The sequence below is a fragment of the Bacillus rossius genome, chromosome 7, assembly GCF_032445375.1.
Source record: "Bacillus rossius redtenbacheri isolate Brsri chromosome 7, Brsri_v3, whole genome shotgun sequence".
Classification (NCBI taxonomy): Eukaryota; Metazoa; Arthropoda; class Insecta; order Phasmatodea; family Bacillidae; genus Bacillus; species Bacillus rossius.
The window spans coordinates 51,344,275-51,372,172 of NC_086335.1; the positions used below are offsets into that span (position 1 = coordinate 51,344,275).

Below are 27,898 nucleotides of genomic sequence, written 5' to 3' on the forward strand. Positions count from 1 at the left end.
CGGTCATATAAATGATGCACATGTAATTGCCAGGAAAATTTTTATACATAATAGACATAAAAGTGTATATTGGTTTTTCGCGTAGATCAATACCACATGCTCACAATAACGCGATATCTACCTGTCGCATCACAACCTTGTTCATGATTCCAGCATTTCGATAAAGATCGCAGGATTTTTTTTCTACCTAGTTTTCCATTGCAAACACCCTCCTGAATTCTGTTACACAAGATTCTATAAATTACGTAAATAAACATATCTTACCGAGCTGATTATTTCCCCCCCTCTTATGGTTTAAATCTTTGTTTTCGCCAAATCTATAAATTTTCAGTGTCATAAACCTGATAAATTTCAGCCAAGTTATTAGGAACACATATCAATTTAACTTTCGGCTGCTGCACATTCAATCAGGATTCAAATCAGGCAAAATTAAAGCCAGTTTCATATCTAGCTCTGTAGACAATGTTTCAACAAAAGGTGAATTTCAACTCTCCAAAATACCATACGTCTCTGCAGATGATATACGATCAAACAACCAAGACTTGAAAACAAGCAGAGCTGACTATAGAATTTAATTTATAAGGTCGCTGGAGAATGATATATACTATTCGATTCGGTAGTCCAAAAACCCATCTAGTTGACCAAATATCCCCGTGCAGATCTCGGATAGGTAATTCATTTTTATCCATAATTGGCTCGTGAGTTTGTCTCTTGTGAGTTTCAAGGCACACAAGAAACGCTGTTAAGTCTGAGCAGAAATACCGTGTCTCTTAAATACTGGTTTCGTAAACACGGGTCTCGTAAACACTTGTTGGTTTCCATCACCGAAGCCAGCAAGTGTGGGGGAAGGGTTCAGACTTTATTGCGACCAATAGGGATTAAAGGTATAAAACTCTTTTTAGCCCCTTAAGACTTAACTTTCGGCAATGAATGTTGGCGAGGCACTAGCTTCAAAACTAAAATCACAACCAACACACACTTATTCCGATGGGCTGAATATTCGACAGTAAAAATAAAATAATGTTTCTGATTTTGGATTAGTGTGTAGGTCTACCTAGTTTTGTCCTAACTCCTACAGCCTTTATCATGATCATATAAAATAAATACACCAAGTATTTTGTAACAGCATTTCGATATGTACACTACACAGCAAAAAAAAAACAACCTTATCCAACAGGATGATACATTACATGGCGAATTGAAACTGTCGTTTTCTGTTTCCTAACACACTTCAGCAATAAATTAATGAATAATAGAAGAACGCAAATAATAAAAACGTACTAACTAAATTTAAAAAAAACATAGACTTTGGAATCAACAGAGATAATGGGAATAATCTATCGTAAATCTGTCGATTTTCTATTGTGAATGTTCCTGGTTGTTGTGTTTTTGAGATAGTCCGTGGCTTCTTCAAGTTTACGGTCGAGGTCAAGGTCAAGGTCAAAGCTAGCCGCCAGAGGCTTATTGCAGGCTTGCAATTGCGGACTTTAAGCCTCTTTGCGGAATTATGGTTCTGTCTAAGCCAAAAGTAATTTAAGGTTTTTCGAATTCCAAATTTGTTAAGAATAAAAACGGAAATTTCCTCAAAATTAGGAAATTTTTTATTTTTCAAATGTTTTAGAAATTTTTTCGGAACTTTTTTCCCCCCCAAAAAACTAGAAATGTTGGTGGATTTTGGCAGATTTTGGGAAAATTTTGGCAAAGTTTGAAGGGAAATGACAATATCAAGGACAACAAAGATGGCCGCCGTAATGTTACAATCCAAAATGGTGGACCGGCACACGCTCTACAGCCTAAAGCCTGGACTCGGTCCGGTCAATATATACTACTGATATATCTTTTCGTTTCAAAATAAACAGAGAAAAATATTAAAAATGGTGTTGCGATTCAGTATCCTTAAAGGGGAAAAACAGTACTGAAAAGGAGCATCTTCGATTGAAAGTTTTTGGTTATATTCCTGTGTTTATTACTCAAAATAGGCTTGTGTTAAAACAGATAGTGTACATTAACTTATTTACTGAGAACCTCAACGTATATATTTTGATAATATTTTAATATTTGTCGTTGTTCTCTTTCAAACATATTAATCTATAACTCATACACTCTAAACAGGAAAAGTTCAAATTAATGGAAATTTTACTGATTTGCAGAGATATAAGAATTTCGCTGTTAAATTTAATACAGTTGTCAACTTAGGGCATCCCATAAAACAATATGCCCTGCATTAATGATAGCCAAGTGTAAATAATAGACCGCAATGGCCATGGAACGATTGATACTGAGATGGCAACTGCTGGGAGGTTAGGTGCAGCAAGTGGACGACATTGTGACGGCCTGTGGGGAAGACACGACGCGGCCAGTTCAGGCGCTGTAAGGTCGCGACCCACTTTCCCCTGCACGGGAGGAGGGCCGTCGAGGGCTCCCCGGCTCCCGCCCAGGTTCGGGACCCGGTGGTCGCCATGGCGACGCTAGGGGGGCGGGAGTCCGCCGCCACGGCGCACGCGCGCCCGAGGGGCGGCGCCGGGACGCGCTCGGGACGACAGGGCTTGGTCCGTAGTCTGCGAGCAGCAGCGGCGCGGGCCAGGGGAGCCGCCACTCTCTCTCTCTTCCCTCTCGGGTTTCCTCCGGGTGCTCCCGCGCCCATGCCGCGACGCTAAGCCGGGTGCATGGCTCCCGGGCCGCCGCTCACGACGCCCGTCGCTCCAGCGGCGCCGCACGTCTCTCTCTCGTCTGTCTTCTTCGCCCCCGACCGCCCCCGCGCGCCGCACGCCTCTTGATACGCGCGCCGCCACGGTGGAAGGACCAGCAGCTCGCTAGCCGCGTCGCGCCGCGCAGGAGGGCAGGCGCCAAGGTGGAAGAACCGGGCAGGCGCGGCCCGGCGGCCCGGGGCGCAAGGACCAGCGGGTGTGCTCGCCTGATGGCCACGCTGCTGGTGGCGGCCGCGGCCTGGTGCTGCGCCTCTGCGGGGTGGAAGGGCTCGGGAGCGGGCGGCGTGCTGGTGCCCGGACGGCTCAAGCCGTCTCCGGCGCACTCCGAGTCGCCGCAGCTGACGGTGGGGCTGATCGTGCCGTACCGGACGTTCGGCGCGCGCAAGTACAACAACGCCATCAAGGACGCGGTGGGGGCGCTGTACACGTCGCGCGGCCGCCGGCTCAACTTCACCTCCACCTACCAGTTCGTGCACTCGGGCGTGCACAGCGTCATGATGCACCTCACGCCCAGCCCCACAGGTACGCGCTCGTGCGACGTTGGTCTTGGGATCGATCCCGGCGTCTCGGCTTCTCTCGCGCTTGTGGCTGTCTAAGTCAGTGGTGGCCAACCAGTGACCTCCACGTCCGCTAAGACGTGAGCAGATACCCGCCACACTGTAAGGAAGTCAATAAACGGCTGCTACAAAAATAAAAATAAATAAACTTTTAAAATTTTAATTTTAGTTAATTCTTTGTTTGCTTTAGATAAGAGCCTATATATTATATATGTTTTTACTAAAACTCTTTATATCACAAACCAACAGTGACGCTTCTATAAGAAGAAAGATGGGGTGACCCACCCCCCTTTTTATCCCAAACATCCTAAACCTAATGGAGCTTAAAACTATAGAGATAACCAACAAGAATTAATCGACTTCTTATCTTTTTATGTATTTTAAATTTGTAAAAATTGCGTTCAAATAACCGTTTTATGAGGTTGTTATTTTTCAAAATATCTGACTACCCATTAAATTGGGAGGTATTTCTATATCACAAAAAATCCTCAATCATTCGCCTCCCCCAAGATTCGAAGTTGGGTCCGCCTACAAAAACCTAAATGTAATAAAATAATAAAAGATAGTATTTTGTTGTTGATATAAGTAGTTTAAATAAACCCTAACTGCATAAACGTTGGCCACCATTAACCTAAGTGGTGATGTGTATCACTGGTAGTCCTGTCGCCTGAAACTTCCAAGCATAACTTATTATGCGTAAAATAATTTAAATAAAAATACATGCCATTTTCTCAGTTCGTTTGGTTACTAAAAAATTGGTTGTCTACAAAGTCGGTTTACGGACGTTAGTTTAACGTGACAACGTCATAACAAAACATTTATGAAATGATTGCATACTTTTATGAATAAAATTGAATAATTTTTATTGAATTATCACAATTTTGTATGGATACAAAGATGAAGTGAAAGAAAATCTACAATTTAATTGATAAATTTACTTTTATTTGCACTCATTAATTCAAATATGTTTATTACTTTAAAGAACAGATTATTTTAAATATAACCTTTATACATGTTTGCTATTTAACTTCTTCCAATATGTGTTATTCTGTTAAGGATAGGACGATGATAGGAAAAGTAGGAAACGAATGGGAATGTTTCAAGTTTAATGTGCCTTGAAAAAGTCAAATCGATGGTTGTTCCAATCAAAAGGAAGAGAGATATGTGCGGCGCAAGCGTACAATGAGCGTAACGGGACACAACGTAACGGGACAATGTGCTTTACAAGACACTTTTTCGTGCGCGCAGTCGGCATTCATCGATTTATTAGACGTTGTCACGTCAAAAATCCACGCAACATTTAGGTCTTTTAAAAGTACCATTATAACACTTTCAATACAATATAATGTGTACAAAGAAGTCAAGTTTCTTACCTGAAATAATATTAGTGATTATTTAAAATTCTGAAGGACCTTTAAAATTTACAAATTTGCATTCCATCTTCTTCAGTATTGGCGACTAAGTTTTAATTCCAGTTTAAAATGAACCAAAAATTTAGTTTTAAATGCCACTGTGCGTAAGAAATATCACTGCAAAAATGTAAAGGAAAATATTTTACTGTTAAAAGAAACAGAAGTTATGCGATGTTTGTATTGCTTTAGTGGTTTACCACTTGAAACATTAAATTTGTTTTATTAGGCAATTAAAGAATTATTAAATTTCGGGTTATAATTTTTTAAAGCGAAAGCAAGTTTGTTGGCATTTATTCCTTTTTTTTATTATTAAAGAAATTACAAAATAGGTTATCTACCCAGATTTATATACCCATCTTTACCAGCACAGCAGTGAAATCTCGGAAGGATCACTAAAACATTTCCTGGAGAAGATTGTCTTGTACGAACCCTACTTCAGCATGGACAAGATGCACTTTTAATGTTCCTTCAATCGTACTTCATCGAAAGGTCGATAAATCTATTTATACCAAGTATATTCAAGTATGATAAAAAGCTTTAATTTTCCATTTTTTGCTAAGCTTTAAATATAAAAATATAATTTCTCTACATAAGTACTTCTGCTTTCAAAAGCTAACTGTATAAAAGAAGCTTTTAATTTTTTTTATAGCTTTAACCATAAGAAGTGTAACATGTAAATTACTGTTTTCCTTGTATTTTCTATAATTTTGATTACATAATAAGAATACTAGAAACAATAAATTTCTTAAAGTTGCAGTGTTAACAGTCTAGTTTACTTTAAACTGTGGTTAAGAAATAATTTGAAGGCAGATTTAACGCTCCCATTTTTATAGTCTCAGAAGATAATAACCCTAATAACACAGAAAGTTTAGACTCATTTCACTAACGTCGCAAGAACCCTTGCGATATTTCAGTAAAGTCACATTTCGTAAGCGTATATAAGACATTGTGTACTCCATGGTAAGGTTATGAAATGATAACATGTTATTTTTTAACATTTTATCTTTATCAGTAACTAAAACTTTGTAACGTAAACAATTCATTAAGAAAGCTTCTAAGCAAGTTCAAAGAACTATCAGCAAATGTACCCATAATTTAAAGGTACAGAATTAAAGTTATATTCTATCAACTTTATTTCTAAATATCCACTCAGAAGTCAGTTCCAGTAAATGAACATGTATTAAAGTTTTATACTATTCTTAGTTCACGTCACGTATAAGATTTTTTCTCACAAATTAGAGTTGAAATTGATAATCTAATGTTTCACATTTGATTTGTTATGAGGGTTCTTCCACGTAAGATTTTCTGTTTTTAAATATGCATTAACAGATTTAAGTATATTAACTTTAATCATTCCCTGACAGAACAAGGTGACATAGTGGTAAATGTTCGGACACAATTTTGAGAGGATTCTGTTTCGAAGCCCAGCACAGTATTTTATTATTTAGTTTTTCCAAGTCTTCTCGAAATCACTCTTGGCAATTGCTGGTACAGTTTTTTACTATTAGTAATGGCCAATTATTTCCTCAGTTTCAGCGTTTTTTTTTTTCGTTTTTAATGATTTCGTAACAATACAAACTACAAGACAAATAAATTATTTGAAAATAAATCTTTATCTTGAGACATTTTTTTTACTCCGTACTTATTGAAAAGCAGCATATGCAGGTGTAACTTACCTTTTCTATAGGTAACTAAACATTCTTACAATAATTGAAATTTGATTCTATTTCAAATGTGGAATTATTGTTAGGTATCTAATTATAAATAATAAAAAGTAATACAGGAATATATATATATGTATGTATATAGTGAAAAATATTAATGAAAACCTAAATTGTTTACACACACTTATGAAGACACATCAATAAAATATGTACGTAAACTTTCAAAAAATATTTAATTATTATTTTAATTCGATCTAAAATGAGATACAATACAGATTATTTGGACACATTTTATGTGAAAAAAGGTTTTGGGAGGTGATAACTTATCATGTATGAAATTAGAATACATCCAAGCCACTTAAAAACCTTGCTAAATTGTTAAGAAAGAAGTTCACTCTCAGATATCAGTTTCAATGCAAATTATTTAAAAATAAAAAAAAATATGAAACTCTTATTTCGAGCATAGTTTTTCATGCGATGGGTTTATACACTAAATGAACCAAATTTTAATAACAACACTTTACTTTCAATAAATAATTCAGGATTGCTTTCCGATGTTACTGGTATTTGATGCAATTTTGTGGAAAATAATAATCTAATGAACTAAATAAAACCCTTGTTTTCAACGGATGTGGTTTAAGAAACATGAAAATCTTCCAGCGGCAATGATCTAACAATTAAGACGTTGGCAATTGGTCTAAATAGCAGAGATAAACACAGTATTTATGGCGGAGATGGATTGTCACCAGGTACAAATACACAGCAGAGGAAACATACCTTTCTTTCTTGTAACTCGTTTTGTTGACGGTTCCCTCTCTACTGCACCTCTACGGGCTTCGCCCCACTGCTGCAGAACACACGCTTTAAGGCCAGCGAACACCAACAGCTGTGTTGCATTTCAGTTGTGGCTGTCGGTATGAGTCGGTCGAATTTAAATTTGTGACAGAGGATAATATTAAAACTTCATTTATAAGGAAAAGTACTCATAAATAACCATCCTTGACATTTAACATAAAAAAGTTTCTAAAAGGGATTTTCAAGGGTAAATATCGTCATTAGGAACTGAGGTAAGCTTCAAGTTATTTATCAATACACTCCATTTAAATTTTTACAGTGAGTAACTTACAGAAATATTATCAGTGAATATCGTATAAGTAATATATTGAAGTCTCCACATCCCCGCTCATATATATATATATATATATATATACACATACATATATATCCATCTGAAATTCATTACTGAACGTAGATGCTAACAAGCTCATTGTAACAAATAAATACTATAATCACTCATATTTATTATTTTTAATTTGTTTCAATTACTTATATTCAATATTTGTATTCTATTATGAGACCAAAAAGAATAAAATAAACTTTCAGTATAAAAAATCTAAAAAAAAAACACGTTTAACAATTTAAAAAAAATTAAAAATAAAATTTTTTCCAACAGCAAAATAATGCACCACCACACTGTATAACTAAGAGCGTGGGGTGCTCTCTTCTTTAATTTTAGTAATGACTATATCCTTAAATTAATGATAGAAAATTTGAGATAAATTTTATCAAGCACCCCAAGGGGGCCCGTGTCCCCCTGGATCTAAGAAGCCCCTCACTAAAGCCTGCACTTCCAGAAGCGTGACTGTGAAACATGTTTGATGTCAAGACTATGTCTTACGGAAAACTTTCTGTGTATTTTAAAGTTTCGTTCTTATTTCATGCATGTAGGCCAAATGTGGGCAGTGCACAGCATATGGGCACCGCTTTCAGATATTACGTGTCGGTTAACCCCACGTGCAAAATTCATGGGCCGCCCCCCACCCCTTTCCGGTAAATTTCCGTGGGCACCCTTCACGAACCCTACAGATTTGCGCCTCTAAAGCACTCCATTACTAATTTAAAGTTTTTTTATTTTTATTAGTTCATATATTCATTTTCGTAATGATTATATCCTAAACTTTTCTAAATGACTATACCCTAAAATTTCCGTATTGGACTATGTCCTAATATAAATAATATAAAATCTATTAAAAATCATATTGTTATTACTGATAGAAAATTTAAGACAAATGATATCAAGAACCCTACCTTTTCAGTTATACAGAGTTGTGGTCCATTATCTGGCTGTTGGACAAAAAAATTTAATTTAAATTAAATTTTTTTAACTTCGAGTTCATTAAAAGATAAAAATGGGCTTGTTTTAGTTTTTTTTTTTAAACAATAAGTTTATTTATGCTGAGTCTACACACTTTCTTCTTAAATTTACACGTGATCACAATTCGCCAGGTAGAAATAATTTCGTAAAATATTTCTCATAGGACTGTTTCTTTCGTGGAGGTTTCCAGTATTTGAACGCCTGGAAAACTGTCGACTCGCGGACGTTCAGCACGCTCACGTGACGTCAGGAGACCGGCCCGCCTGGGCACAGACGTGGAGAAAGGGGGAAATGAAGAGGAAATTCGGCTCTCGGCGCCGCCGACTGATAATCAGAGCGAGCAGCGGCGCGTCGGAAGAAGGGAATGGAAGGGGGAGCGAGAAAAGTGACAGGAAATGCAGGGAAATGTGCACAGCAAACAAGCTGCTCTCTTTGGGATGGCGACGGGTGAGGGAATGGTGGGGGGAAGGGAGGGGGGGGGGTAGTTGTGTTGAAGAGCGAGTGTAAAAGTAGAGCACCGGACAACGAACGGCTCGCGAAGTGATGAGACGAGGACAATCCACTTCGACGGACCACTACCTCCCTGCGCGGTCAATGTTTTCGGTACGACACTCCAACATCGCTTTTCCGTTGTGCTTCTATAAATACGTGTTTATGCTCGCGATCTTCGATGGATTCATAATACAACTTCAGCTCTATTATTTGTTTTAAAAAAAAAAAAAAACATTAATATGTGTTAATGGTTTTGAGAAGCTTAAAGGACAAATAATATTTCAATCTGAGCATGACCAGACATAATATACAATAGTTTCCCTTTTTGAATTAAACTGTTTTTGTGGCCTTTACCATGAATTATAATTTTTTAATTTCATTAGTAAATAAATAATAATTTGCTTTAGAAAAGAGTGTAGAATTATTAAATTTAAATGGTTTTGAAAAAAAATTTTTTATTTATTTATGAACGATGACCTAAAACTAAATAAATGTACGGCAGAGGCTAAATAAAAATTAATTAGCTAGAAATTTACTATGTTATTGAAATATTTATTCGCTTCTAAAGTTTTCAAAACAATTAAATGAAACCTGTTGAAGTTTTAAAATTGTTTATGTAATTAAAATATTAATACATTTTAATCCCCAAAAAATTAAAAAATTTCAATATTTTTAAAAATAATTCAGGAAACTAACATCCACTCTCCCTCCCCCGCAATGTTGTTTACTTACGTTTTCGTGTCATTGTTTATTAGTTGAAATTCTACGCACGATTTGCTAATTTTGTCGTTTTTTTATGATAAGTATGATTATTAAGTTTCGCGAATTAGCGCACTACAGGCAAGCGACATGAGTATTTTCGTCGTACCTACACTGCGAATATAGCTTTACGAATTTGATTATTTCCGCTGGAAAGTAATTTAAACGGCCAACTACTCTAAAACACCACTCCAATATTTGAATAAAAGCAAGACCTCGTGAATTCCTAGATGACTGAAGAACCTTCAAAGAAGTCTACATACGTCGGTGAGTTTACCGTCCCACTTTTCATCAGCCTTCGTCTCGAGTCCTGCGTAATTGGTTTTCGGTCCTTTCTCGAAGTCGCGCTCGCGCGCTCCGCCTCTGAGACATCCTACAAGAACACACTCTTCGCTGCTAGTTCAAAAGAAGTCAAGAAAATGTGACTTGATAGACACAGGGGCGGCTCCAGGTACCCACGTGAACAATTTTTTTTTCCGTGAAAAATTAGAAAATTATTGGGAAAAGGAAATAAATAAATATAAATTTTATTAAAGTTGTACTACTTTAGACGCTGTATGAAATAAAAAATAATGATGAGTGTGAATTTTTACGCTGTGTGAGCAACACGCAACGAAATTTTTACACGATGGAAAAAAAAGCTGCATTCAAGTAAAAATTATGTATGTGCTTTCCAAAATTATACTTTATTATTTCACATTAAATACTGGTCCACAACATTCAAACAAACTTATTTATTGTGAATATTCGTGATATAAATCGTGTTTATAAACATTTCAAGGTTATGTTACTACATATGTTAAATTTATTTGCATTATAAATTATTTCATAATTTATAGCAAATAATATAAAATTAATAAATCTGAATAAATACCTAACATATTTATTTATTTGTATTAGTAATTTAAATGTAATTTCATTTTTTAATAAATTAAATAATTGATTTCATACAAAGGATTATATTAATTTTTAATACTGAGTATTTATTTTATTTTTATTTAATTTATACTTTGCTTACTGTATTTTTAATATAATTTTGTACTTTTATTATTTTATTTATATTAATTATCTGCTTGTATTATTAAAGTTAGTTTGTATCAAACCAAGTAAGTATAACTTCCACGCATACATAAGTACACGCACCTATTTTTTCATCATCTAATTAAAATGCTGATATATACCTTTAGTTTTTAAATCAGTTTTCATAATTTCACAGAATAAAAAACTTAGAAATTTTATTGTCTCATCTAATGACGTGACTTCACTAGAACTCGATGATTAGCATCATTAAAACTAAATCGAGTATATTGTCTTCTAGAAAAACATCAAAATTTGTTAATATTAATTATAATTATGGCAAATTTTTAAGTTCCAGAATGGCTTAAAGTCATTGTTTTTGGAAAAGTTTACTTTTAAAAAAATTGGTTGTCTGTAAATTCGGTTTACGGACGATAGTTTAACGTGACAACGTCATAACAAAACATTGATGAAATGATTGATCCAGAAGAAAAGGAAGTATCATATTCGGCCTGAGACTGAGCCATAATAGGTTTTTGCAACCAAACCATTTAGGCATTAAAAATATTATATTCTTTGAGGAAGACATTTTTTTTAAATTTTTCTATCTTTTGTATGATAAAATCTACCTCTGCATACTTTTATGAATAAAATTGAATCATTTTTATTGAATTGAAGGAGTGAAATTAAATGTACAATTTAATTAATAAACTTACCTTTATTTGCATTCATTAATTCAAATATATTTATTACTTTTGAAATGTTGCATGTGCCGTATTTGATTTTACAAGTACAAAAATTTCTTTTGCAACTGCCGGGATTCGAACCGACAACTTTTGAATTGTAAATCAGTAATATTAACCGCGTGGCCACGAGGCCACACTTGATATAGTGTTGTTTCAGATATTATATATATATATATATTTATAAAATTTTTGTTCACGGTAGGGAAATAATATTATTTCGTTTTTATAACACGATTTTATAACAAATACGCATCCCAAATACACCAATCGTATTTATAATGTGTTACAATATTTTTTAAAACATTGTGCAAAAGATCCCGGGTGTAATTTGAATTATTATATGTAACTGTAAAACACCATTGTTGGTTCAAAACGTATTTGAATATTCAACATTACTTTTAAACAACCGTACCGATTGTGCTGAAAATCGGTGAACGACCGTTAAATTACATAATATTAATAATTCAAACGACGAAAATATGAAAAGTCAAATCGATGGTTGTTCCAATTGAGTGGAAGAGAGATGCCACGCATGCGTACAATGAGCAAACAGGACACATCCGTAGTGGGACATCCGTAGTGGGACAATTTTCCGTGCGTGCAGCCAGCGTTCATCGATTTATTAGACGTTGTCACGTCAAAAATTTGCTGCCTTTTTATTGAGGGGCTATTCTATACCCCGCCCACCCCCCCACCCCCTAACCGGGTAAGGTCCCACGCCATAATATTATGCCTCTGAAAAAAGGACATGGCCCAGGGCTCCGCAAAGTCTAGAGCCGCCACTGAAGAGACATTAATGTAAGCTGTCAACATAGGAACCGTAATACGCCACATTAGTTACTACGAAAAATGTGTCTGCGTTAAGGCAGAATTCACTCATTAAAATGTTTGTAAAGACCAATGAAATGGCGCACATTTTCATAAGTATTACTGCTGTAGTCACGCCCAAAAAATTATTTTTAATAATAAAAGCAATAACACCACAGTGGAAACAATTTGTAGCAGCCAGCCACCTAAATTCAGACATTCCATTAAATTACACAATTTTCTTTAACGAAGCAAAATTTAAAATGTAAAAGATAAAGATTTTTTGGCTCTGTAACTGATAGTATCAAGATGACTCATATGACTTCTACTCCTCTAAAAAAAAATTCATAACTATAGGACGATGGAAAACCTTTTTAAGCTTATTAATGCTTAATAAAAATACTTATGATTGCTGAATAACAAAGATGGTAGATAAATGAGTACATCCGAAAGAACAGTTCCTATACACTTATGAATATATATTTTTCAAAGTAGACACAACCAGATAAGTTGTGTTGACACAAAATAAATTTAATGATGTCTAGAAAGTGTCCTATTAAAGTCAGCCAGAGCCATCGAGAGAAATGAAGGTCCCAGGGGAAAATATTTTGTTGGGCCCTCTCCCTATTACTTTATACACAACCCTTCAAATCCCAAACTATTTTTAAAAAATCAGAACATGATTATAAAGTATTTTAATTTTTTTTCTCTTTCAGTTTAGATAAGTGAAATTGCTATTGAAAGATTTGATTTCGTTTGTGAAGTACTCAGTGAGAGTTCAGTGCCTACAGTAAATAACTTTTTCTTTTTTGCGCGAATCACATTATTTATTGTCTTTCTAATCACGTAGTGAATTCTGTTAACGTGTAAATTATGTTAGTAAAATTATCACAAATTTTTGGTAAATTATTTTTAAAGATAATTGAAAGTATACCATAGAAACATGTGGATTATTCTATTGTAAATTTCTTGATGGTAGAAAGAAGAATAATTCGCTACATCTGTATGAACTGCACACATACTTGCACACAATAAATCAATGTCGATGATCCGCTTGCTGTTGCCAAAAATGTTACTTCCCGGACAGGTGGTACGTAATCGGTTCATTTGATCATTTGAATTTCATTTTCTGTTTCAGATTTGTTGTCCTTATGGGCGCGTCAAAACTACCCATGATCCAATGAGAATGAAATTAGAATGTTTATTAGTAAACATTCTAACCTGTCTCCGAAAATGATGCTAATTTTGTGGGGAAACCCCCCCCCTCCCCAATTGGCGGATCCAGAGGGGGGCCTAAGCGGCATAACCCCCCTCCCTCCCCCCGAACAGAATTTTTTCTGATTTTCCCAATCATAGTTTTACAAAATTACTAAAGTATTATTTTACTGCAGTGCTATATATAATAGGACGTTTTTGAACCAGAGATCAAATGCCCACCACTACATAAGAACTACAAAATTATTATTCAGCTTCCAACCCACTGTTGAATAGAGCAGCAAGCTAATTAAGACCATACTAAACTTACTGTTCGATATTTCAATTCTAAATAAACTAAAATTAATCAGAAAAATTTTTTTGGCCCCACCCTGAGCCTCATTCTGGATACTCCCTTGCTCCCCCCCCCCCCCCCCAAATTTATTACGTCAGTACACGAGTATGGAACAGTCCTTTCACAGTGTGCATTTGAAGCATTTCCCGCCGTTCTCGTCATTAGATCCGAAAAAAATGACGGGAGGGTGGAAGGGGGATGGGGTAAGAGCAGACGATGAACGAAGCCACGACCTTGTTCACGGGAATCGATACCCGCAGGCGCGGCCAGATAAGGCGCCTCCCAACATCCCGCTACCCGTGAGAGTGTGTGCTTGCTTGCGTGTGTGCGCACGGGCCTTAAATGATTCATCTCGAAGCCAGTGAGCGGGCGGTTCCCAGGATCTCGCCCTCCGAACAACATCCACTGCCCGTTCCCAAAATAGCTGCATACGCTCGAAGCTAATATTTACCACCCAAACTCGCATTATATTATTTGTACGAGCCCCTTAAAAACAGGAATATAAAATACATCTTACAAATTGTAAAGATTACAAAAGTTAATGTGCGACGTTATTAATTTACAAACGAAATACACAGAAAATAATTGTTTGTACTTTTACAAAAAAAGATTACTTTGGAAACTAGTTACCAAGAAACAGTTTTGTAATACTACAAGAAATATATTGTAACTTTGTTCAATACACGGCAATGGTCATTTTAGCGTATATGAAATTATTTTTTCGAGATAATAATAAGCATTTATTACGGAAAGTGGCACATCATTTTATATTTTTATTTTTATTCCTTCAAGCACAATTCTTTTCAAACAATGAAAACAAATATCGTATATTCTATCATTTCACTTTATTTTGTTGTTTCGTGATTATTTTATGTGTAGTTAATACTGGAAAGCGATTACGGGAATGGTTTCCAAAAAGCTTCAACTACTGGAGGTACTGGGACAACACAAATCATATATCCCCGAGTAAGAATCCAAACTCGATATTACTGCGAACACTATTTGTAGTAATATAGTTGTTTACAAATACCTGTAATTTAACATGACTGTTTCTGTTCCATTGGCTAAAAAATTACAGTGTATATAAAAAACAAAAAAAAAAAGCGACAATAAAGGTCCACGACCACAAAACATTGATGAAAACAAGTATTATTTAGTTCTATCTTTTTTGCAGAGGATAGTAAAATAACGAGAACCAATAAATGTTGACCACGATAAGCAATATGTTACTGATCTTGTTAATTAAAGTGTTATCATAGTATCTTACAGTCGGTTGACTTTCTTACTCTCGCGTTGCCTACTTTGCACTCTGAAGTAGGCTACTCTTGAAAATGACTGCGGACGGACGGATAATGCCGAAAAGTAGATGAACATTCATCAACAGACATAGCCTTAGCGCAGAAGCCAAGATAAGTTATGTCTAAAGCTTTATTTATTTGCTTTACAATAAAAATATCTCCTTACTTTAACTGAAATTAAAATGAGATTTTTTTTTCGTGATATTTTCTTGGTATTCGACGCTTGATATCAACTCGCCATCAATGTTTTTGATTCGGTAAACGTGAGATGGTAATTATTGTATGAAATTAAAATACGTTTTCAAATAATTTATACATTTTTTCAATAGATACATTAAAAAATGGTTAGATATAATGCATACAGTCATAGAAAATCTCTTCATCCATGTACACGCAGGCAGCATTTTTGGAGTTAAAGAAAAAGAATTGGCACATAGCCACCACGCGAGTTAAAAATAGATTTAACAGATAAATAAATGGAAAATCTAAAGGGTACGCAAATATTTAACACACATGCAGTTACATTTCGATTAGGAATTTGGTTCACGAACCGCCATTTTTAGAAAACAAATTTGCTTTCTCATGGAACCTCTAGGGACTAGTCCCGTATGTGCATATTTTTAATTTTAAAGATATATTAGTTGCCTAAGTTTATGTTAAATTTTAACATTAAAGTGGGCCGTACTATGCACAAGTACTTTATAAACAAATACAAATGTTTGAAATGATATTTTCACACAATAAAGAAAAATTGAAAATAATTTATCTGTTTTTTTACCTGTTTGAAAAATATAAAGTGAGATTGATTTATCAAACCCTCATCTAATTAATAATTATTTTAAGATTCACATTTAAATATTTTTGTTTGAAAGTTTCAAGTAATATTACATTTTTTGGACACACACATTTAATAAAATATTCTGAAATAATTTTTTTTTAATTGATAATACTTTCTTTGGAATATTTTATCAGCCATTTTTTTTTCATTTTCAAATACATTACGTCAGTGGTTTTTCTGGTGAGTGATTTTTATCGCTGTCATTTTAAAACGTTCGCATCTCATTATTTGTATCAGTAACTCCACGGACATTTCTCGTCAGAAGAAATAAGAACATTTGGGCTGCCAATAATTTCTGGAGCTGGTGAAAAGTTTATCTCTCTAGGCGTGCTAGAGTGGTCGGTCCCTTGTAATTTTTTTTTGCAAACATTAATATTTCTAAATCAAACTGACATAACAGTTCCTTTTATTTTCAGAGAAATCTATAACAGTTTGAATTTTTACAGACATATTGAAGGTCTACCTACATCTTTCTTCAGGTAAATTTCATAACATGACATTTAAAGTAAAAAATAATAAGCTACGTGTGATTGTTTTTTTTAGTTTGAAATTAGTTGTAAATTAAAGAGTTAAAAGTAGAGGAAAATTGTTTTGGTTGAGTAATGTGCTGGTAATTGAATAAAGAAATGAGTAACCTCAAACACGTATAATGTCTGTTCAGAAAAAAAAATAATTTACTAGCTGCAGTACCCGGCGTTGCCTAGTCTGAATACAGGGTGATATATTGTCCGCGAGTTAAAGCAAAATCGATAGCACTATATGAAAGTGTGGTGGACATATAGAAATGACACACAATTGCTGTTGGTATGTCTATGACCTTTGATTGACTGTTTTCCCATGGCGAAAAGGTTGAACGGTTTAGAACTTGATGCGCTGCAGTGCCATCTAGCGGTGAGTTACAAAAAAAATACATGAAAAAAACTTCGATGTGCCATCTTTCATGGCTATCGGTCAAACGTTGTCGGAGTTTATTGACGTCATACATACCACATCCTATATTATATATATATATTATTATATATATAATATAGGATGTGGTATGTAGGACGTCACAACTCCGACACCGTTTATATATATATATATATATATATATATATATATATATATATATATATATATACGAGGGCTGTTTTTTTCAACCTCCGAAAGGCTATATAAAAAAAGGAAATTTACGTAACATAGTAATTCTACCACCAAAAGTACAGTAGGGTCTTACTTATTTTAATACATAAAATCCAAAACTATCGAGGCATTTGTTATATCGTAACACAAGCTTATCTATGCATGTTTCGAAGAAGTTAGCCGCCAGTGAATAGAGATAACAGGACAAGTGCCTTGATCTCCCGCTCCCTCACGACACCGCTGTAAGGTGGGTGGACTAATTGTGCGGAGTATTGTGCCTCATTATTCATATTCTTGCGATAATTCTTGACGCGGGATCCAGTTCGCCGCGCGATTAGTCCACCCGCCTCACAGTGGTGTCGTGAGGGAGCGGGAGATCAAGGCACTTGCCTGTTATCTCTATTCACTGGCGGCTAACTTCTTCGAAACATGCATAGATAAGCTTGTGTTACGATATAACAAATGCCTCGATAGTTTTGGATTTTATGTATTAAAATAAGTAAGACCCTACTGTACGTTTGGTGGTAGAATTACTATGTTACGTAAATTTCCTTTTTTTATATAGCCTTTCGGAGGTTGAAAAAAAACAGCCCTCGTATATATATATATATATATATATATATATATATATATATATATATATATATATATAGAGAGAGAGAGAGAGAGAGAGATTTTTAATACATCAGGTTATATTACAACCTCTACACGGTCAAAGAAAAGAACAGATATCCAACCTAATCACTATACATAATAAAGCATTCTGTTCATAACAGTTATTGTTTAACAAAACCGTCGAAGACGTCTGGACTTTGGTTATATATACATATATATATAATGATGTTGTTATGTATGACGTAGATAAACTCCAACGAATGGTTTTACCGATGTAATGAAAGTTTGCACATCGAAGTGTTTTTCAAAGGTTGAAGGCTTTTATGCTATCATTTGTTGATGACGCTGCAGCGCATCAACTTCTAAACCGTTCAACCGATCACCATGGGCAAACAGAGAATTATAGGTCAAAAACATACAAACAGTAATTGTGTGTCATATCTCTGTGTCCACCACACTGTCATATAGCGCTATCCATTTTGCTTTAACTCGCGGACAATACATCACCCTGTGTTCAGCACGGGCAACGCCGGATACTGCAGCTGGTGTAGAAGTAAAAATCATGTGCCGTTCAGTGTTCGTATTATGTTAATTTAAAACGAGTTACGCACTCAATTTTCTCGCTCTTGTTTCGATCCAATACACTAAGAATGACTCTCTGCCGTTGAAGTTTCACGATAATCCAACGTCCTTTCGTCACAACACAGTCTGAACTCTTTAATTGTTTGACACAACACATTTTTCCACGTCTTCAATGCTTTTATAAGAAAATAAAAGTCATAAGCCGAGCACACGATACTTTCCTTCACAAGCTTGTTGTAAAAGCGATAAAAAAAAGAGCTAGTCTTTCAGTAAACGCCAGAGATGTGAAACATTTAACCTGTAACCTTTAAAATCTAACCTAAGCAACCGAATCATTTCATTGTAAGACCGAAATTTCAAACTATATAAAAACTGGCTCCGATGATGTGAAAAATTTGAAAAAAACAAACTAAACTATCATTCTGGATCTTATTTTCGACATGTAATTTTATCAATATTCTGTCACCTTGTTAAAATTCATTAAATATTTATATTTTGGTTCGTGCCATTTGCCACAAATGGCACCACCGTGGTTGTTCCACATTTCCCTTCCATGCGATTTTCGTTTCATTCACGAAATCACTCCTACCAAATGCAGTATACCGAGAGCTAAGATGTTACACATATAAAATAAATAGTTGTTGGGACACAATTTCTGCACTAATTACGCATTCAAACTGTTATTATAATGACAAATATCTAATGGGGGATATTGTTACAATACAAATACTCCTACAACACAAGGGACTGTTGTTTCTTAGCTTGTGAGATGAAGCTAAGTCGAGTGCGAAGGTTTCAGTGACATTTCGGTTGACTTTGCAGTCACCATCATCAGGACAGCAACTTCTGAGGGTCTTTAAAGTACATGTTCTTGCTTGGGATCTGTGTGTTTCATAATTAGCTGCAGCTGTGGGAAAACTAAAGGCTAATTTATTTTTTTGGTCGGCCGTCTGATTGGGCCAATCGGAGATGAGTCAGCAGCCTCAAACAATCACAGATGCCCATCTCTGATTCGCCAAACCAGCCGGCCAACCAAGAAAGAAAGAAGCTTCGTATTAATCTATGGCTGAAGCCAACCAGACAACACGTAGATTCCAAACAAAAGTATATATAAAAAGGCAAGAGGACACTGGGATGGTACCCTGACGATGGCGACTATGAATTCCACCGAAACTTCGGCGAAAACTTCGTCCTCGACGGGGATACAATCCCCAATCCAAAAAACTTCCTGGCAATGTTTGGGAAAGCCTAGCTCCTGATTAAAAAGGAACATTTTTTAACTAAAGTTCAAAATGTCATGTTTGCATATTATTCTGTATCTGTTACTGAAATTTTGCAACAATTGAATGGCAAACATATTAAAAAAATTGCGAGGCAGTTCTTCCTCAGCTCAGTATTCTCAATGCAGGGAATGACGCGTTCCGTGGGTAGGACAAAACACCTGTTCATGCGTGAATACTTGTTTCACACCTATTCTGTAAATATATATGTATATGTATAATTACAGATATTTGTTAATTCATACATTAACATGAAAACAACTGTGTCACTACAAAAAAAGTGCTCGCAGTAATAATGGGTTCAGATTTCATTAGAGCATTTATGCTTTCTATCGTTCCAGTACCGCCAATAGCTTTAGACTATTAACTAATACTAATAATATAAATAAAGTCTAACTATCGATTATTCAATTATCTTCGCCATGGATCAAAAAGTTATACTTGAATGAAACATAAATTATTATATACAATTATACGTCAATTGTCTTAATAAATACTCAGTATCATCTCGAAAAACATATTTCATATTTGCTAAAAGTAACCTTGGCCATATGTTATACAAGTGGCAATATCTTTCTTGTAATACAAACTATTTGTTGGAAACTGGTTTATGAAGGTATATTTTCTAAAAGGTACAAATTTTTTTTTAATTATGTGCACACCGCGGGACACTGTGCTCAATATCGTGAACAACGTCACTCTCACTCACGTGATAGAGGGTACCGTACCAGCCAATGATAACGCTCACATGAATCTAACTGCACCGAGGCTTGGAACAGGAATACACCTGTACCATTAGCGAAACTATGATCATGATAACACGTATTCACACACTAATAAACTCAAAATATTGTGAATCATATAAAAGTTTTAACACTTAAGTGAGTCGAAAACGTCCTTCCTTTTACAATAAATGAAATCAAATAGGTAAACGAGATTTTCTGTTGAATAACACGTACTGGGGACAAAGTTTATAAGTTAAGTAATTTTCAATTTTGTCTGCTCAACGATACCACATTTTGACGGAGAAGTATTTTAAATAAGCTCTTTTCATCCCAGTTACACATTGAGATCAAAAGTATCATTTTTTTTACAAAAGTACTGTAATTTTTAAGAGAGGATAAAAAAAGAAAGTTTTGAACGTTACTTTTTTTTTACAACGGCAACAACGTTTAATTAGTCTCTGCTCCGGCGCATTTCAAAAGAACTCGCCTGTGGGAACGTTCTACCGGTTTTTTTTTGTGAGGCCTCTTACGTTAGACGCAGGTAACAGCGGTTCTGAATCTGAATGTTTACTTTGGATTTACCAGGAACCCTATGTTTCCAATCTAGCAGTTCTCTCGCGCCGTTGCCTTCCACGGACTGTAGATTTTCTCTTGGTTCCTATTCGCAGAAGTCGGATGTTTTGCTGGAAAGCTTCCCAACTTCATTAAATCACATTACTGATGCGAAGGGACAAGCATACTTCGCGAAAAGATTCCGACACTAACTGAAAGTTAAATCAAATTAAAAAAACATCAGAAATAATGTAATTTTTTTTATTAATTTATAAAGCCAAAGGGTTGAAAACACACTTTTTTTTTTTACATTTGTGATTGATCTTATTTGACAGAGGGGTTGAAAAACTACCATTTAGTGCATACGTAGTATCAATTTTAGATAATATAGTCCAAATACTTTTTTTAAGGGTAGGACACATACAACAGAATTGAAATTAATCGAGAAAGGCATAAGCTATGCTTCACGTAACTTTCTCATCATTTGTTTATTACGATTTCAGAAAACTATGGTACAAAATTCAGATTGTAAGGGGAGAGAGATTCAGCAATGTGTCTTACAGTTATCCAATCTAACGTTTTACCATTATACCTCATCAGTCGGTATTTTAGTTTCTTTCGACTTACGAACGGTTGATCTTGTGTTTAAAAAACATTTTCCCAGAGTCAGTCAGTGAGAATTCATCGCACGCCCCCAGGGGAAAAGCCTGAAACATTTTCAGCGTTTCTAAGCTACTAAGTTGCCTAGCTCGAGTAACGAAAACTGCCGAGAAAAAAAAAACTTAGGGTAGGTGGTATCAAACACGCCCTCGCATTAATTTCCGTGAAACAACTTATGCATGGTTCAACTATAGTTAAATTCACTATTACTATTTACGGGCACTTATTATTAAATATATACTATATATTTGGCGTACTTAGAGGGCTAAGAATTCAACTACTTTCGTCTTAATCTGTACTCGTACTGACGAGCTGTAAGCAAACGAAGGCCTTGTGAACGTCGATTTTAAGCCCAAACTTAGACGTGTGTCACGCGGCACTGGTGCCATCTAGTTTCATGAGTTGATGGCCGTGAGTAATGGCTACTTTGCTCTACTCGGAGACAAATAAATGAACAACGCTTGGCACGTAGTCACAGAGCTGCAGCCATCACCGATGCGACACGTTTTCGTTGCACGCGGGTTTAAAAAGTGTCCCCCCTCTCGGCTTGCCGAACTGAAAGACGTTTGACGTCCAAAAACCGAGAGTGTGCTTGATTGTGCTACGAACAATGCTCGTCTTTTCATATTAGACTTGAATTAGTTTTCCTTTTTCTTACTGCAATATCAAATCTGTTGTTTTACTATTTGACATATTGCTTCAGTACTTAAAAAAAGACCATGTTACTACACTTCATTACTTTAAAAAGTAATGTTTATTATTATTATTTGCATTTTCTTTGTATTCTCGGCAATTAGTTCCATGTTCCAACACTCGTAGTCAATAAAAAGCTTAGATGATTAACAATACGTCGTAGCTATAGAAACCAAATATCTATGGTTTCACACGTTGCAGTTAATTATGACACTTATTCAAAATGTACGTACTGTCAATGTTTCTGGTGACCAAAAACAAAGAGTGAACCTTCTGCTGGACAAAAAGTGGTATCACGCAGAGGCCAAGTGGCGACGCATGCGTGGCTAAAGTGTGGTGCACGAGTAATTGATTCATTTACAAAAAAAAAAAAAATACGAATTTTTTTGACACTTTGGTAAATTTGTTCTGTTGAACTTAATTTAATGATTTTCAGAACTTATTTTAATGTTAGCCATTTTCATTCGGGTCTAAATAGGGGTTTAAACATATTTTTGGGATTACTCAAATATATATATATATATATATATATATATATAGAAAGAGTAAATAAATAAAAACAAAACGACAGGTATGTTTGGCTGGCAACGCATTCACATCAGAAAGCCTTATACACGCATATATATATATATATATATATATATATATATATATATATATATATATATATATATACACGTATGTCCCGTAAAACATCCAAGATATTTTTTTTTCTTTGAGCAGGAACGATACGCCCTTTTTCCCACACAGGCATTACATTCCCACATAATACGGCAGACACGCCGCTTCTGAAAATGAAATACCGATGTGGTGGCATGTACACCACGGTATATTCCTGTCGTTTACCCATGTATGAATTTATCCCCAACTCATTTCACCCACCCGCGCCGTCGCAATCATTTAAGGCTTCTCTCCCGACCCCCACGCACCACACCACGTGAGGCTCCTTATTCGAGACGTTATACAGGTGTATGAAAGCTATCCCTTTTCCCGGCCGGAGGTAAGGTGCGCGGCGAAAAGAGGCGGAAGAAATGCGAGCTCGTGAAGGTAACGAAACGAGGTAAAATTCCAGATCCAGCGAAGGGTTAAAGTGCCTAGGGGGAATAAATAAATAAAGGTTTCTGGACGCCCCGTGGGAGTGCTCATCTTTCTTTCTCGGTAACATAAACCAGCTTATCTTTTCTCCAGAGTAGCTTCGATAAAAAACAAGCTACATCGTAGTATCATTTACTGTTCACTATCGGGCTGTTTAAATTCCAACTCTGATTGGCTTAGGAAGTCTGATTCGTTGGCTTAACTGGATACAGCTTCTGGCTCGTGAGCTAAGGGTCTTTGATTCGATTCTTTGCCGGTTAAGGACTATTTTACTTAATGAGATTAAAACCAGATTGTTGCTTTTCACCTTCACTTTATTATTTACGGAAGGCAGATGCTTCAGATAATAATAACAGGCATGTAAGTACTCATATATATCCTAGATACAAATCAGGAGATTGGTATACTAGAAGTTTTTCCTGTATTTCTTGTCGTAAAGGTTTTCTTTTACTGTTTTTTGCATTTCCTTCTTCATTCTTAACAGTGGAATTATTTTTTTATGGGGTGCCCAAGAGTCATCAATGCAATGTTCTAATTTATTGGTTTGGTTATAGATACCAATTATAATACATGTATAATATTTTAAACATAAACTTGGTGTTATAAGCATTCTTCATTAAAACAACTTATATTTAAAATTTCACCGGCTCACAAATGTAACGTCTTCTATCCTTCTCGCTTCGTTTTTGATTGTTTCTTGTAAATTTTATTGCTTCCTAATCCTTCGCTCGTCGTAAAACTTATATTCACTAATAATACATCGTTTCTTCCATGGTATAAATCTCCAATTCTCAGATAATCCTCATCCTCATAGGTATCTTCGATGATCCTGGTTCAAACTTCAGACACTCGCCCATCTTCTTCTGTATTCATGTTAGTCCTCAGAAGGAAATTGACATCCACCGCAGAATCATTTCACCTGGTAATGGGCTTGCCATCTTGATGGCTGTCAATTTAAACGAGCATCTGGACTATTAATCTCATTATCAAGAGCTGATAATTTAGCATGTTTGTGTCTTATCAGTCAAATAAACATTCTATTTAAAAAAACACATTGTTTTTAGAATGAAAAACCACTACCGTTTCGGTCGTCATTGCAGTTGCCATCTTCGGCAGTGTCGACTAAAACGGCGGGGAATATGCATTGCAGCTAAACGCCGCTGAAACTCACACTCGATGCCCATTAAGACAGGGGCCACGAAATCTTACAAAATTTAGTATTAAAATAATTAGCTAACTAAAATAAACTACAAACAATTAACGAGGCACTTTCGAGCTTGAAGTAATGTGCAGCCCCACAAGCTAAATAAGTTTTTTTTTCTTTCATTGTCATGTCTTACTTTAGGACCATTGGATTGTTGTACCTAAATATATGAATTTTATGTTTCATCACAAATTTTTCTTCAGGATATTAACTAAGTTTTATCTGATAGCGTTAATATTTCACGCCAGAGTTTATAATTAGATTAATAGCGTCTTGTTTTACAGTTGACACATAACGTCTGGTAATTTTGTGACTAGAGACAATCTAGGTTTTCAGGAAGACTGCAAGTCACCCTACATGATTTATTAGTGAAATTCAGAATTGGCATCCCAGGGAAAGTTGTAAGCCAAACGTGATAAGCTTTCATAGGGTGTCACGCTAAGTGGCTGTTAAGAAGCAAAGCGATTACCACCAGCCCTTCGGTGCACATTATTCTACTCGAAAATAAAAATAGCTTACAAAAACCGATGTTAAGGCAAACGAGGAAGAAATTGGCACCGTTATAATATTACTAAACCATTACCCGAGAAAGCTGTGAGCTCACTATTCGTTTTATCAACGAACAGAGGCTGCTGTTGTTTGCCGACAGTGTTCTTAAGTTTCGTAACAGAAATGTTTTCAAAGATATGTAGTTAACTTCAACCAGATATTTTCCCCAAACCGAATATATCTTATCAAATGCAATATTATAAACTAGCTGTGAATATTAAAACATAATAATGTGAAATATTTTTTAATTTATTCAATTAAATTTAAAGTTCGAAAAAATTAAGTTAATGGAAACTTGCATCAGGCTTCTGAATGTGTCAAAGCCTTCATTGTGATTAATTATTAAGTATTAAAACAACATAATACATTACACTTTATTGACAAAGTTATTAATTGAATTCTTTGAATTTTCTAGTTAGGGAATTCAGAATAACATAGAATAAGAAAATCCAATTTTTTTTACTGAAACAATTCTAACATCGTTACCCCCCGCCATCACTAGTGAGAAACGTTTCTTAAATTCGTGTAATGTGCGGATATTGGAACATTTCTGTAAGTATAAATGTGTTGAGTATTGGTGTTAATCATATCTAAAGCGAAGGGGGGAAAAAAACGGTTTATTTATCGAGAATGAGTCAGTTTTACTTGCACCGGAAGGAATTTTGAAAATTTTAGTTTGTCTTCTTGTCAACAAAAAAAATTATTGTATCTCTTTTTGTCTGTTACAAAATTTGGTTCCCAGTAACCCCGTAATATGGGTAACAAACTATTTTCATTCAAATTTTTAGAAAAATGTAGTTATCGGTTACTGAAACTATTTGACCACTGCCAAGGTGACAAAAAATAACTGTAGGTAAATAAAAAAACTACGGTTCTGTAAAAAGCTAAAGAGGAGTTTAGTTAGTTACTACTGCGTTCCGTATTCAGTCACATCAGTACATATTTTTAGGCCTTTTTTTCAAGGGTCGAAGCACGGAGGAAAAAAAATAAACAAAGGATGATTCAGTAGGACAAAATTAAGGGGGAGGAGAAGGCTAAGGAGGGGAGGGTATTTTGAACGTCGCAATGTTTTCTTTATAACTCCTGTCTGAAGTTTACCTCAGCTGTTATTCTTCGACAGTGTCTCGTTTTTGTTGGTCGAGCCGGAGAGAAGAAAGTTTGCTTCCGTCTCTGTCTTCCTGCGTTTCCGATCACATTACATCTTTGCCCGTTCCCTTTCCTTTTTCATCACTTTAGCCAGCCAATTCTTTCTTCCCCTTTCTCCTCTTCAACGGATCTCCGCTGCTTCGAGCAATTTTAATCAATCTAATTTAGAGTTCTTCCTGCTCGGTGCTGGTTTCGAGTGTCTCACAATGACCACGGAGTTTGCAAATGTGAAGTTCAAACGGCCTACAGAGGCATTTTGGATCAGATGGGAACCGAAAAAAAAAACCATCATTCTTTCAAAATGTTTTTTGAAATAATAGATTTTTATCACTTTATAATCAAAAGTAGGCTCAGTTAAATTACAATTTATTATAATGTTTGAGGTTAATAATGACTGGCTACTACAAAGATTTCCCTGTGACGTAAATTGGCGTTAAGTATTGCATTAACATTTGTGATTGATTACAACTTTCATAAAATTGTCAATGGACTATACTTGCATATTTTTCTGCAATTGTTATTTGGAAAAGTGATTGTTAAAATGTTCAATTTCAAGTAAGTATTTTTGGAAAAAAATTTTACAAATATGTTTTATTTTACTGCGTTAAAACGCAAGAAACAAGAAAAATATGTAGGCATCCGTATGGTGTACCATACATACACTTGATCGACGATACGAACCTAACACGTAAATGGGAACCATTTCGTATATTGTACCCAGTATATGCTCTAGCGGTAAACTGAAGCATTGTCGGACCTATGTGTCCTGCATATGTAGGTACCACGGTATTGAAGTTTGTTGTAGAACCATCATTCATATTTCTTTTTTTTTTCCAACTTCTTATAATTTCGAAGTGAATCTTCATTATAACCGGCAGGGTAAGTAAAGGCGATGACTCATCAGAGCTTAATGAAAATTGCAACGCTAAGGAGTAGGGTTATCGCTTGGAAGAGTAGTATGGGAAGAATGAATAACGAATTAAGGAAGTCAGACAACATGAGGCCGGTCAAGCAATCGTTGCAAGCAAAACTCTACTTACTAAAGAGTGAATTATTGCCAAGGTAAAACTTGCTCGCCAGTTGCTAACCTGCAAATAAGCATTAACTGCAAGGAAATAACCCGAGTCAAAATTGATTTAAGATATTTTTGGGGACATACTCTATTGCTTGTTACACAGTTTGTCATAAACCAAAAATTACAGCCAATGTCAAAAATTTAAATTGCATAGACAGCACAGATAATTTCGTAGAAGGATTACTTCAAGCTCGATATAAATCCAAAAGAAATAAACGTAACGTTAAATATTTTAAAATAAGTTTATTATTGTAATAAATAGACCATATATATGTAACACACAAATTCTAGCCAATGTATCTTGGTAATAATGCGTCGAGCCACAGTGCATGCAATATTCAGAAATGATGTTAAATTTCAACAGCCAAATACTGCAGTTAAGGGCACGCTGCTACAAGTAAGGTTATATATACTTAGTTTATAACCAGCCTTAACCATTTTTTTTGTAAGGAAACCTAAACACAAGTATCCATTGTATTTCACGACCTTACACAAGGTCACTAACCGTAAGAATGTTTGCATGGTTTTTGCCACCATGTTTGTTACAATTATGAACCTCCATTGTGAACCTAAATTGTACAATATCGTTTGTTTTTGT

The 27,898-nt window shown here is 35.3% G+C and overlaps 1 protein-coding gene across 1 annotated transcript in view; it reads left to right on the plus strand.

Moving 5' to 3' along the window:
- Positions 1-3,202: 3,202 nt before the first annotated feature.
- Positions 3,203-27,898, plus strand: part of LOC134534003 (glutamate receptor ionotropic, NMDA 2B) — a 159,723-nt gene continuing 135,027 nt past the window's right edge. Inside the window, exon 1 of the mRNA XM_063371892.1 lies at positions 3,203-3,230. Within this exon, the coding sequence (XP_063227962.1) occupies positions 3,203-3,230 (28 nt within the window). The remainder of the gene's footprint in view (positions 3,231-27,898) is intronic.